The sequence below is a fragment of the Brachycentrus maculatus genome, unplaced genomic scaffold (assembly GCF_059751285.1).
Source record: "Brachycentrus maculatus isolate JH-2025_06_01 unplaced genomic scaffold, ASM5975128v1 h1tg000309l, whole genome shotgun sequence".
Classification (NCBI taxonomy): domain Eukaryota; kingdom Metazoa; phylum Arthropoda; class Insecta; order Trichoptera; family Brachycentridae; genus Brachycentrus; species Brachycentrus maculatus.
In genome coordinates this window covers 1,129,988-1,143,576 of record NW_028281059.1, presented here as the reverse complement: position 1 = coordinate 1,143,576, position 13,589 = coordinate 1,129,988, and the positions used below count along the sequence as shown (strand labels likewise).

General features: G+C 30.4%; 1 protein-coding gene across 1 annotated transcript; it reads left to right on the top strand.

The window, feature by feature from the left end:
* Positions 1-5,493: 5,493 nt before the first annotated feature.
* On the top strand, positions 5,494-6,796 carry LOC148304679 (achaete-scute complex protein T3-like). The gene is made up of 2 exons (XM_088267929.1): positions 5,494-6,327; positions 6,510-6,796. The coding sequence occupies exon 1, from the start codon at positions 5,598-5,600 to the stop codon at positions 6,318-6,320; it is 723 nt and encodes a 240-aa protein (XP_088124055.1). The 5' UTR covers positions 5,494-5,597; the 3' UTR covers positions 6,321-6,327; positions 6,510-6,796.
* The last annotated feature ends 6,793 nt before the right edge of the window (positions 6,797-13,589 follow it).

Below are 13,589 nucleotides of genomic sequence, written 5' to 3'. Positions count from 1 at the left end.
GATCATTTCCAATTGATCATCATCATTCAGGTATTGACGCTTGACATGCTATAGGAGATGCCATTCGAGTTAACTTGATAATGATGGTGCATTTTTCAATGTTTGAGTGGAATTATTTACAGCATTTTGGTAAACTTGTCTTTTTTTAAATGCTTAGTCCGTAAATGTAGTAAAAAAGTAAGTTTGCAAATCACATAATAGATACTAATCACTCATTTTACTCTCATAAATTTAAATTATTACACCTTGTTCCATATAAAGGCCACATTATGAATTATCTTGAAAATTTAGAAATCCAAAAAAACCTAAATTCTAATAATAATTTATTAAATAATATATTGTTTCAAAATTCTTCACCGTTGCTTTCCATTTTTCCTTTATTTTCAAACTCCGCCCTTGACTAACCCTTTCCCTTTACTTTCCCCTCTCCTTATTTATAGAACAATTTTATATTTTATATTTTAGTTATTATACAGACCTGAATAATGGAAGTTTAACTTCTGAAACATGTAGTCTATAATAAAACTCAAATGGTAAAAAATAAGTGTTTTCTTTAATCATAGTAAAAAAAGTGATATTATACACTCAGTATTTAAAATGCCGGTACATAAATTTTTACTTTATTGGATGTTACATATGCATATATGTAAGAATCTTTGTATTTTATATACGGTTGATTAGATGCTTGAATAGTTAGATAAACGTTATTGCGGAATTTGACGTTTTTGGATGCAGATCGTCAATAATATGAAACGGTTCTAGTAACATAATTTATAAAAACACTTTCAATTATAACGGTTGGATAATAAATAATATACAATGCAATTATCATAATCTAACCTAAAGTATAATTTCTTGAATGTTTTTCGCAGATACTTTGTGGCACATTTATAAACTTTATAAAATAAAACAACTTTGTTTTAACCACTTTTTATTGGTACTCTTTATCCAACCGGTTTTGACAACAACCTTGTCATCATCAAGGTTATGTACTAAATTCTAAAACATTGAAATACTACAGTGATTTAGAATTTATTACATAACCCTGATGACATGGTTCTTGTTGAAACCGGTTGGATAAAGTGTACCAATAAAAAGTGGTTAAAACAAAGTTGTTTTATTTTATAAAGTTTAAAGTATAATTATTATGTTCGTTGTTTTTCCTTAAAATATCGTTACAATTATTGAGTCAAAATTGCACAAGTCTGTGCGAAAATATTTTTCCGTTAACTTAACCATTGTTTTTAAAGTGTTTGCTATTCACTTTTATCATTTGCATCCCTTCAAATGTATTCCACTCTTAGTTTTTAAAATCTATACCACCGGACTAATCACGTTATTATCATATAAGTAATGACCGAGTATTACATGCGCTAACTTGATTGTTAGACATTTCAATGACAAAAATAAATATTTTATGACACCACAGCGGATTCAAAGAATAACAAAAGGCAATTCATATGTGAAGTAATCATATTGTTTATCTGAGTCTGTTACAAATATCAAAATTAATTCAGTTATTACAGAAATTCAACATATTCGCTTTCCGTCTGTTTCGAATTCGGCTCATATCTTCCAATTGAAATTCCGCATATAGCGTCGCATACCAGAGAATATGAAAACAATAAGAGAGTCGAAACGTTAGGAAAAAAACTCTTTGAGGTCCTCGCACTAATGAGGGATCAATCATTTTGATTTTGAGGTCTGGCCCTTTTTGAAATCTCCGCTGTATTTTAGATTATTGACGCATTGCTTACTATAGGCCTAACCCTAGCCTTTGTTGGAAAAAGGGTTTATTCTTGTACAAGCTTTTTTGTACTTTTTTCAAACTTTCGATTTGATACAGCTGATTATGATTAGGTACTTATAGTGGGAATCTAAAGAAAGCCGCTCTGCATTCAAACGGAGTACCTACCTTCACCATATGTATAATAAGTTCACATTCATATTCATTATTACATGTATATATTGTTTAACTACACATGTAGATGTAAGTTTAAAATAACGTAAAAAATACAAATGAAACAAAATCAATCATTAAATATGTATGCCGACCGACCACTTGGAGTTTTTTTTTTTAATTTATTTAATAATGTTCGTTCTCACAAGGATTTACGTTTTGTTTAATCAATGTATTAAAAATAATGCATTGTCAAGTAGATACATAAAGCGCTTGATTTTTTTTAGATGGGAGTTGTATTTATTATTTACCTTGCTTATTATGTGCAATGTTAAGGTCATTAAGTGGATTTTTGTTTCTTCTAACTTAAATTAAAAGTTTTATTTTAATTTGTGTTGGGAACAGGAGGGATAATCTAATGTACGCCGTACGTAAATTCTTGGAAGTTCTATATATATATGAAACAATTTAGAAACCTTGTTCTTGAATCACTAGAACTTCACTAGAGACATCTATTGGTGAGATGTAAAGAAGCTTTTTACTAAGCAGAAACTCTTATATTAGTATGTGAGGTCCGAATCCTGGATTATAATCACATACATGGGAAAGCCAGAAAATATCATTTTTATTATTTTAGCTTATAATTTGACCAGTTAATTTATTTACAACATTTTGTGTGTGTCCAAATACTTTTTTACAAATCTGAATTATCTCTAATTATAGGAGTTATTTTTTGTCAAAAAAAAAATATGAAAAATAACTCCTATAATTGGAGATAATCCAGATTTATGAACAAGTATTTGGACACACTCAAAATGTTGGATCACAGATTGAAGCACAGGATTGACTACCTTGCCATCATGGCAGTACCGATCATGATAACACTGTGTCAAATTGATGCAGTGACCTATCCACCATTGAGTAAGGATAAGGGTTAGAAGAAGAAAAAAAAAAAATTAAAAAAAATGTTTATCTTATAAGAATTATTGAGGTAACAAAATAGAAAACGCAGTTCTGTCAGGATTCTAAACCAAGACTTATTGGAATCTGGTAAAGGTACATAACTTTTACGAAATTACTTTCTTAGTATTGAATCGAGCCACTAAACAGTTGCGGTAAATAAGATTATAAGATCCGATTACCACCAAGTTCCGCTTCTTAAACCGATTGATCGTCTCGAACCTTGAACTTCGAACCCGCTGAACCCAGACAAACGAGCCATTTGTCAGCTATACCATCAGATCCGAGGGTTTTATGTTCCCGCATGATTGATGGACCGAGAAGGCCTGAAATACATCGACGATTATCCGAAGAATTCCAGTCGGATCGCTTGTTGACGCGGTCATTTACAATAGTTTAAGATCTTTTTTTATTTCTATTTTATGATAGAAAATGTTTCAGTACCTAGAATACTTAATTGATTAATTGTACGTCTGGTTATTTTAACAACTTCTACAACCGGATTCTCAAAATAAATCTTAGTATCTATGTACCTATATAGTTTATGCACCTTAGCATATTTTGGAAGATATATTTTAAAGTAAAACAAAATAAAAACGTACAATATCAAAATGTGGTGTTTTTAAAAATTATGCTAATTTTATTTACTTTTCTAAACGATAGAAAATAATACTTCAACCTATTTATTACAAACGCATTAACAAACATCCCTCAACAACCGAATTTCATATGCAAATCCTATAAACCTTCTATTAATAATAACATGGAAAAGGTGTATTATTATTGAGCAACTCTTTTCACGGGAGGTGTTTAAATATTTCTTTCTTTTATTTTATCCACCCGAGCAGTATCTATTTTGTTTTTTCATGATTATTTTTTCGATAAATCAGGGCTACGTATTTTTTCTAAATATTAGCCGATGAGATCAGTGATCTCGTTTCAGATGCTATTTAAATCGTTTGTGAACTAGATGGATATATAGAATTAAATATATATATTTTTTAAATTAAAATGTGGGATTTTCTCAAAGTAAAAAGTTGTAAGAGAAGTTTACATTTAGACTCTATAATATACTGTCTGTAAGGGTGTATATTTTTTTCTATGATTTCTTTATTGCCTTGCATTTGTAGATTATATTTGAAGTATAACTTGATTTTTTTCGGAGAAAAACATAGACAATTGTATGTCATGTATATTTTTTTAAAGTCTTATTAAGAATTTTTTCGTTTTGTATATTTATCGTATAAAATCAAAACTAATTATGTCTGATTCTCGTGTTTTATTTAACTTTTTAACGCTTGCTTCTCTTTGCCGTATTTTCCTCTAAAATATTATTAACATACATGTTAAGCGTATATACTCGTATACCTTCTACATATAATATTATAAGGTAAGTGTACAAAACATTTTCATGTACATATATATTGTACATATTATATTTATATGCCTACATTATTTGTCTATGTGCGTGTTTTATAAATGACTTGGCATTTTTATATTAATTAGACTAAAGTGATTAAAATAAATTTAAAACGAACTTACTCAGCCAATAATTACGGGCAAAGTAGTTGTGCACCGTCACAGTCGAAAATCCCTCACCTCATCATAATTAACCAAATTTAAAAATGCGTATTTTCCTTGTCTGCGTTCAGTGTCGTCAGCCGAATGGGTCCGGGAATTAAAATATTATTGTATTTAATATCGGGAAGGGGTTTTTATCCGCGATAGTATCTACATTTTAATGTTGTATGTAGGTATAGTAATAATAATATAGGTTTATATTCAAGTAGGGATGTGTATCACCTGCCGGTCGCGCGCCGTACACGAGCGCCGGAATGGGTAGGGATAATAGTTGGGTACCTACTGCTACTACCTGAGGCGCTAGCAGCCGAAAAGGACTAAAAGACAATATTTTTAAAATATTTATTATTTCAGTAAAAAAAATCATCTGAAAAAAACTCTTCAAATAATAAGAGGAGGAAAAATTCATAACGTTTTTATCATTCTGATGGAAAAGGCATGATATTTTTATTTAATCAATTAATTCGTCAGTCACTTTATTGTAAAATCTATCAATTTAAGTTGTATTTAGTGGTATTTACTAAGCACAACTTAAAATAAAATATATTTTTTAACTTCAATTAAATCTTACTTGATATTTACGTTTGAATAAATTCATAAACAGCTTTGAATAAACATATTTGAAACATTTTTTTACACTAGTATTTTAAAACTAAATCTCTAATCTTATTATGATGTTTTTTTATCAGCGTTGCCATCAAAATACCAATTTTTATTAAAAAACATTTTGACTTTTGATGAATCTATTATTATGTTTGCAAATAGTCTCATATTTTTATTAGAGACAAATCTATCAAATAATGCTGAAAATAACTAATAACAAACTCTTTAAAATTGGTATTGTGTTCAAATAAAAAAATAAAAATTCTTCAAAAACGGCATGTAACAGTTGAAGCTCTTATCTACTCAAAAACGCGGTCCCTCTGTACCGAAAACTGTGTCTACAAAATAAGGGGAGGCTACGCGAAGGGCTCATACTAGTTTCAGCGTCCGCCGCGACAGTACCTACCTCTACCTGCCGCTATCTGCCGAAAGGAGCCCAAACTCAAATCAGTAGTTCTCAGGAACGCAAACGTAGTGGTCGCGCGTCTCGTCTCCCTGTACCGCCGACACGCAAATACATCGAGACTCGTGAGAAAAAGACTTTATTTTTGAAATGTTGAACGAAATTCAAGTTATACCGGGACAAAACAATTGTGTTATCGTATCCACCGGATACCCGTCAAATTCGCAAATTAAATTAATGGAAAAAAGGGCGATTCCCATCGCTCCAGCGCCGGCGAAAATGTCGAGCTTCCAGCATACCATAACGTCGGAGCTTCTGAAGTGCAGAAAGAAGATGAACTACAAACCTGGAGCGTACTCTGGTCACCAGTCCGCTTCGATCATCAGGAGGAACGCCAGGGAAAGAAACAGAGTGAAGCAAGTGAACGATGGATTCGCAGCTCTTAGGAGACATCTTCCGCCGACAGTGGTAGCAGCTCTTTCGAACAACGCTGGAAGAGGAGCGAGCAAGAAGCTGAGCAAAGTCGATACGTTGAGAATGGTCGTTGAATATATTAGGTATCTCCAGCAGCTCTTGGACGAGAGCGACGAGCAGATGGACTGCGGTAGCAGAACGGAAAACCAAGAAAACAATATGTATTATACCTCAATGCCCATGGACGCTTCTCAAAGGCTGGATCATCGATACCTGTTGGACCAAACGCCCCCTGCATCCGAGACTTCCTCGTCGCCGAGTCCTTCCTATTCTTCCGACGTCTCGACAGGATACACATTGAATAGCTGCTTCCCTAACGAGAAATATGAGAATGTTCACGAAACCGATCCAATGGACGAGGAACTATTAGATGTCATTTCCTGGTGGCAGCAAAAATGACGATCAGGTAAATATTGCGAAATACAATTGATTTTTTTATTTCCTTGTTTCCATTTGAACAAAACCTTTAAAATCTTTTAAGACATATTTTATATTTCATACAAAAAATAAATAAAGATTCATTAAACTTCACATCACGATTTTTTTTAAATGCAAGTTTCTAATGTTTTTTTCTTTATTTTGTTTCAGATCTGACTCAAACCAGAGATCCTCAAACTACAAGTCCTCGTCTTAATACCACCGGTGCCTTATTTGTTAAAGTTTTGTGAGAGCGGAAGCTCAGAGACTATAGAAGTTATCAATAGACTGCTCAATTGTGTACAAAATATTTTATTCGCTTGTTATCTAGTCAGTAATTTAAGTTATAAACCGTGCTCTTTAGTAAGACAATAAGTATAAGTTTTATTACGATTTTATTATTTAATAGTAAGTATTGAGTTTATACAAAAACAAAATAAAACAATGACTGATTAAAAACTGAATTTTATTTGACCTTTCATATTTTTTGGATATTTAAAATGTAATTATTATTTTTAACCAAAGTATAATTTCTCACTGAACCAATTATGCAAATTTACATATTATAGCAATTACTTTACGCTTAACAATTCATTTATATGAAAAGACATTTGGAGATATTTAAAATACTAAAATTATAGATTTTTAACAATTCTCATATAATACGTCAAATATTGCTTTGTATATTTAAAGTGCTCTCAACCTCTTATATTGGCAGGTTTAAGTAATTTGTTCATACACTGTAACATTAACCATATTACACATATTTTTTTAAAGTTGCGTGTATTATGTTTGATGGGATAATTTTATATTTCAGAATACAAATTAATTTAGTTCTAAGGGTACAAAAGTGTTTTTTGATATTTATTTACCTTTATATTTTTTTCGAAAATAGTAACTATACGAATCAAATACAATAGTTCAAACATCAAATGACTCGTACAAGTTATCAGCGACTTGTATGTACATTACGCAAGCATGAACGAGTACACATATGCAATCATCTACTACTACTTCTCTATTCTTCTTTCCCTACCTATAATTTTATTTCCTCTCCCACATAATAATAATAATAATCCTGATCTCCTTCACCGAAGTCATCTATATTCTATTAAATATATTCGACTCCTATCTATATCAAAAAATGTGGAACATAGGAAGAATGCCCTTGTCTTAATATACATAATTAATTCTATGCATCTGAATAATGTGGTGCCTTGTGCACCATTTGGGTGGGATAAAAAAGCAAGAAAAGTGAAATATAAAAAATAAAATAAAAATTCAAATTTGTTAATGACCACACTTTTTGTTATTGATGTAAAAAACAATGATTAAGTTTTATTTATTTCATTAAGTTTATGAGGCGAAAGCAGTTGGAAAAAGAAACACAAGAAGACCGAGAAAAACATGGCACTATCAGGTATACCAAATACTTGAAAGTGGTCAGGTTAGGAGTCGTAACAATCGGCGGGTATGTATGAGGAGATGCATGAACGTAGAAGAGGCGAATAATGTTTGCAAAGACAGAGTAGTGTGGCGTTCTATTCTATCTGCCTCCCCCTGCAGTGAATCGGCGTGATGGTTAGTTAGTTAGTTGGCTAGTTTATGACGTATGTGAAGGAAAGTTGCTGAATATGAATGATAGAACGAAAGCGCTCGCGGTAATTGCGTGTCATAGAAGCGAACAGAAGGTCTTTGTCATAAGCCAAGACGTATTTATCATTTTGAGATTGATATACCTTGTATAAAGGCATTACAATATTTTATTGTTTTAAAAGTCTTAAACCATTAGTAAAAATCTACCTACAACTCGAACAAATTTATATTAATTTAAAGTTTATAAAATGTGCCAAAAAGTGTAAACAATCGTTCAAGGAAAATATTAAATAGTTATAAAAAACGTCACTCAATAATAATAAGAAAGAAAAAAAAACTCTTTAAAATCTATTCTAGATAATTTGAAAGTTATACGTGTTGGATGTCAAAAATAATTAATTGTTAGAGTTGGTCAAGCCCGGATAGAAGTAACTAGTAAAAGTAATTTGAGATAGTGAGAATATGTCACTTCTGGGCAATGTCGTACGTCTTGTAATACAAAGTCTTGAATCGGAATCTCTTTATACTGCCGGCGATATCATTTGTAATAGATTCATATCGTAAGTACCTACTGATAACAGGGTCGTAGTTACGAAATGATAAAATATGTTAGATTTTATATTATTTTATGTATTGATGTTGTTTATTCTGTTTTTAAGCGTGTAAGCAAAAGATTTTCGGAAAATAAATACGTTAGATTGTCACTATTTAAAGACCTTACTTTTACATCATAAACCTTAAATTCATAAAAAACGCTCCCGAAAAAATGATAACGTCAAAAAAGGTTGTTTTGTTAGTTTAAAATAAAAAAATATTAATTTTTATTTCACTATCCACATATTTTGCCATAAGTTCAAACACTGGTAGAGTCAGCATCGAAGTTTGGTAATATTCTAATTTCAACAGCTTTTACATTAAAATATGTAAAAATTTAATAACAATAAACTTCATTAAAAAAAAATTCAAAATTGACCTTTTTCATATACTTGTCGTCAATATATAGTTCTGCATCTTCCTTAATCACTCCTTTTTGGTGATATTGATGATATTATCTAACCATTGTGTCGGAAATCTTTTAGTGAATTAAAAAATAGTTCAGAATTAACGCCCACATATATTACCTTAGACAAGTACTAAAAATATAAGACAAATGTCTATATTGTTAAAAAAAAAACAAAAAAATGTTTTCAAAGTAAGTTATAAGTAACCCTTGAAATGTACATACTTCTATCATCTCTCACATAAAAACCATAGAAGTTCAATCTCAAATTGAGTCACCTAATATTATGGTAAAATGTACAAAAAGTAAGTAAGATGATAAATGAAATACTTTATTTTATTTTAAATAAACTTCTAAAAGTTATCATCGCCTGTCACTGGACGATATATGTAACTAATTGTTACCTAATATATCGTAGCGTCAATCAGGTTGTCAACGACTGACCAATCTAGCGATTTGAATAATTGTCCACTAAGCTATGAATAATGATTTCTTTTTGTTAAGATAAAAGAGATGTCAAAAAAGTTACCAGTTAATTCAATCATTTGCCAACAGGTATCTTTTTTCATTGTTATAAAAAAAATCGGATTGCTCATTAAATATAATTTCGGTATATCTATCTTCACATTGAAATAAAACCAAATATAATTAATAAAATTCCTTCAAACACTTAACAAATTGATCTTCCAAGTTGCCAATAAAAAAAACGATTCTGCATAACTATTTTATTCTCTTTATAAAACTTAGGTACAATGAATAATTTCCTGCTCTATAGTATGTATAATGGTTAGCGAGATTGTATCCGTACGTATCTATAGTCCCAAATTTGATTTTCAGAAGGCTAAAAATAACTCTTAATTTTCCCTTAAGATGTATCACTATCGACTTGTACCTGAAGTGTAGAATTGATAACATTACTTTCATTTAATTAAGGTGCCCTTTGCACCATTGTGTATGAAAAAGTTTTAAAAACTTTACTATATAATAGTCAATATACTTCACATTGTACGTTAGAGATAATCCTGTACTAACTAACTGATAAAATGATTAAGAAAACAGTTTTATACTACTTGAGTTAATTAATGACTACTAGTTTCGGAAACTAAGCTAGTAGTCATTAATAAACTCAAGTGGTATAAAAACAAATGTTTCCTTAAGCACGTTAACATGTCTGACTAACTACAAAGTAAATGCCGAAACAAATAAAATAATCAACTGAAATATGTTTTTATTGATTTTGACTTAATTTGGGTGAAAAAAATGATGATTTAAAAATTAAAATAAATCACTTGTATAAGATCCCTTTTGAGTCTATTGATGTAAACACAACTAGTTTTGAGAACACTATATTAATGTACCCAGAAGTGGTCCAACACAGCTAGTTTTGAGAACAGTACATTTATAAACTCAAAAGTGGTATTTTATTTCATTTTTAAATGATAAAGCCCAAAATCGGATCACGTTAAATTTAATTTCAAATGATCAAAATGTTTAAGTTTATTTTTAAATGATAAAACCCAAGTCGGATAAATAACAAAGGGTTTTTATTTTGTGTATGGTGGAAATTTATTTGTATCATTTATTTTATTTATTTCCATGATTACTTGAAGTGTTTTATGTTTATTACAGTTTTTTACAATATGTAATAAGAGTTTGGCCGTCCTAAATAAATCCGAAAGGCATAATCGAAAAATTTCGCTTTGACGGACGGAAGAACATTGTTGAGCCGCGATTATGCCCAAGAAAAAAGTGAGTGTGTATTATCATTTAACCTGGAAGAAATTTCATTCAGGAACATCGGTCCTTGTCTCATCCAGAAGTAATTGGTCGAATTCATCAGGTTAATTCAGGAAAATTACGAATTACATTTTATCGTACATCTCGATGTTTATTTCAACGCAAAAAGTTTATTTTAAACGGTTCACAATTTATTTTTATTTTTTTTTCATTAAAAAAAATACATTTGTTAATTCATAAAAGCTTTTCAACTTTGAAGAACATAAATAAATTAAACATTGTAGTTTTTTTTTCTTTTTCAATAATCAAGTAAAACTGTGTATATTATTTTGAGAAATAAAAATCCTTTTTGGTTTTTTGGTCCACTCACATGTTTATTAATAACCAACTAGTTTTGGCAACAACCTGTTGCCCTCTTCAGGGTTTATTTAGACATTGAATTTATTTAGAAATTAAATAAACCCTGAGGAGGGCAACAGGTTGTTGCCGAAACTAGTTGGTTGTTAATAAAAATGTGAGTGGATCAAAATACAAAGTCATTTTATTTCTCAAAATAATATATCACCATGATCCACTAAGTTAATGCTTTGAATATTCACAATATAAAATGGTGTAGTTTATAGTCAAAACGAGTATTTCAAATAATGTTTTTACCCCCAAATTGCTACTTCTTTAAGGTATTTTCAAAATATATTTTTTTAAGACATTTTAGAATCATTTAAAACTTATAACCAATAACCAATCGCCGCTTCCTCGCAAGGGTAGGTAGGGGAATAGAATAATACCAAGTCTTTGCAACATTCATGCATTTCCTCATACATACCAGCCGATTATTCCGACTCCTAACCAAACTACATTCGTGATCAAGTATTTTAAATACTTGATCACGCTAAGTCTTTTTCGGTCTTCCTCTGATCCCATTTCCTACATTACTTGCCTCATTATTTAAACTTCACTCATTTTATTTCATATGTCCAAAACATGGCAATACTGCACCTTTAAGAAAACAGGTTTCAAAATAGAAACAATGCCTGTTTGGCTGAATATATATTATATTAAATTCGAAGCATTACCTTAAATATGATAAAATAGAAGTTAAGATAAAAAAGGTACATTTGAAAAAGCTAAAAAAATAAAGGTGTAAAATAACTAAACTGTTAGAGTGAACAGGTTGATAGTAAAACAACCCAATGTATAAAAGGTATGAGAAACGGATAAAGGTACAGGAATACAAACCGTTATCTTGCAATGATATTCGTACCTAACATTAACTCCAAGGGTCTTAATTAAAAGCATTTTATCACCTTACACAATGTCAGTGATATCTTCCTCAGCCTATAGCGGTAGAGCGAAGGATCAAGGATCAAGTACCTCGCAAATCTTGATACGTTTATCTCATCACATTTCCTTAAAATACCTCAAAGAGGTTTTGGCTAAAGGATCATGGTATCAGGACATTTGGGATAGTCTAAAATCTTGGTCTAGATTCCTACACAGAAACTACATTAGGTCTGGCTAGACTATCGATAAGAGCCGGGCTCCGAGACGGGCTTAAACTTCGTGCGAAAATCATTAAAACGTAATAAAACTGTTCAGCCTTACATAACACCATCATTAGAAAGCGGTATCTTATAGAAAACGGAGACTTAAAAAAAAACAGGATATACATTTTTTTTTCAAAAACACATTAGATTGGAAATATCATTTAAACTTGAATTTAGAGATAGATAATACACCTCAATATAAGTGGGTAGCTACCGCGCATAAGATTCGGGTTTCATTCAGATGAAGAATAATATAGATATCTGGGTATTTATAATTGGACTTACGAACCGTCATAGGTTGGCTTAAGTGATCACTATATTCACGTTCATTCACCATTCTACCCATGATTGACAACCACACTACTCAAACTTTTAGAACTCGTACATATTCAATATAATTCTCACGTCGCTTCATTCGCAAGATCCATGGTTGAGTTTAGTAAGTTTTTATTTGACGGAGACTAGTTCATTGAAATGTATGCAAAATCCTTTCCAAATTATTTTGCATACTAAGAGATGTCTGAAAACTTGGTTTTATTTTAATTTTTACGCAGCTTATAATTTTACCAGTTATTTTATTCAAGACATTTTGTAAAAATAGATTTAGACATACTCAAAATGCTGCATAAGTAACTTTTAATAATTATTTATTTTATGTAACTTCTTATTACCATCAGAAACTCGTGACGTTAAATCAATTTATTCTATGCGGTGCTTTATACGCCATTGGTTGCGCACAAAGGGTTTAAGGGAAAACAGCATTTTTAACTTCTCAAGATAGGTTTTTTTATAATATTCGTTCGGGGGTTAATTTATTTTTATAAAGATATAGATCAGCATTTGTTTGCAAATATATAATTTTGCTCAAAATACACCATTACATTAAAAAAATTGGCGTAAAATGTATGATAAATTTAAAACGTGCTTTCAGGTGCTACCTACTAAGTTATATAATTTGATAAGAATCTTACATAATCAATAAAAGTTTATTTTATATCTACATCAATTTATTTAGAGAAATAGTTATAAATAATATGTTGGTATTTAATTTATATTTATTTAGAACAATGGAGCCAAACAAAACTCTTTACTACGAATTATATCTATCATTTCCACTTACTTTATTATTGTAATAAATCTTCATAATATGGGAATTTTATTTCTATACATTGCATTTTAAGTCAACATTCCCACAGAAATTTTCATAATAAATACTTAAAAATAAAACCATCAATCAAATGTGATTTTCGGACGTGTCAAAAAACTATATTTTTGATCTAGGTAATATTCCCACTGACAGAATTTAAAAACATCCAAAAAGCTACTTGCTATTCAAATGACATTGCAGGCTTTTGTTAAGAAACCTGTCAAATT

What these genes read in the sequence shown, in the direction of transcription:
- LOC148304679 (XM_088267929.1), top strand. Translation starts at nt 5,598, where the DNA reads ATGTTGAACGAAATTCAAGTTATACCGGGACAAAACAATTGTGTTATC.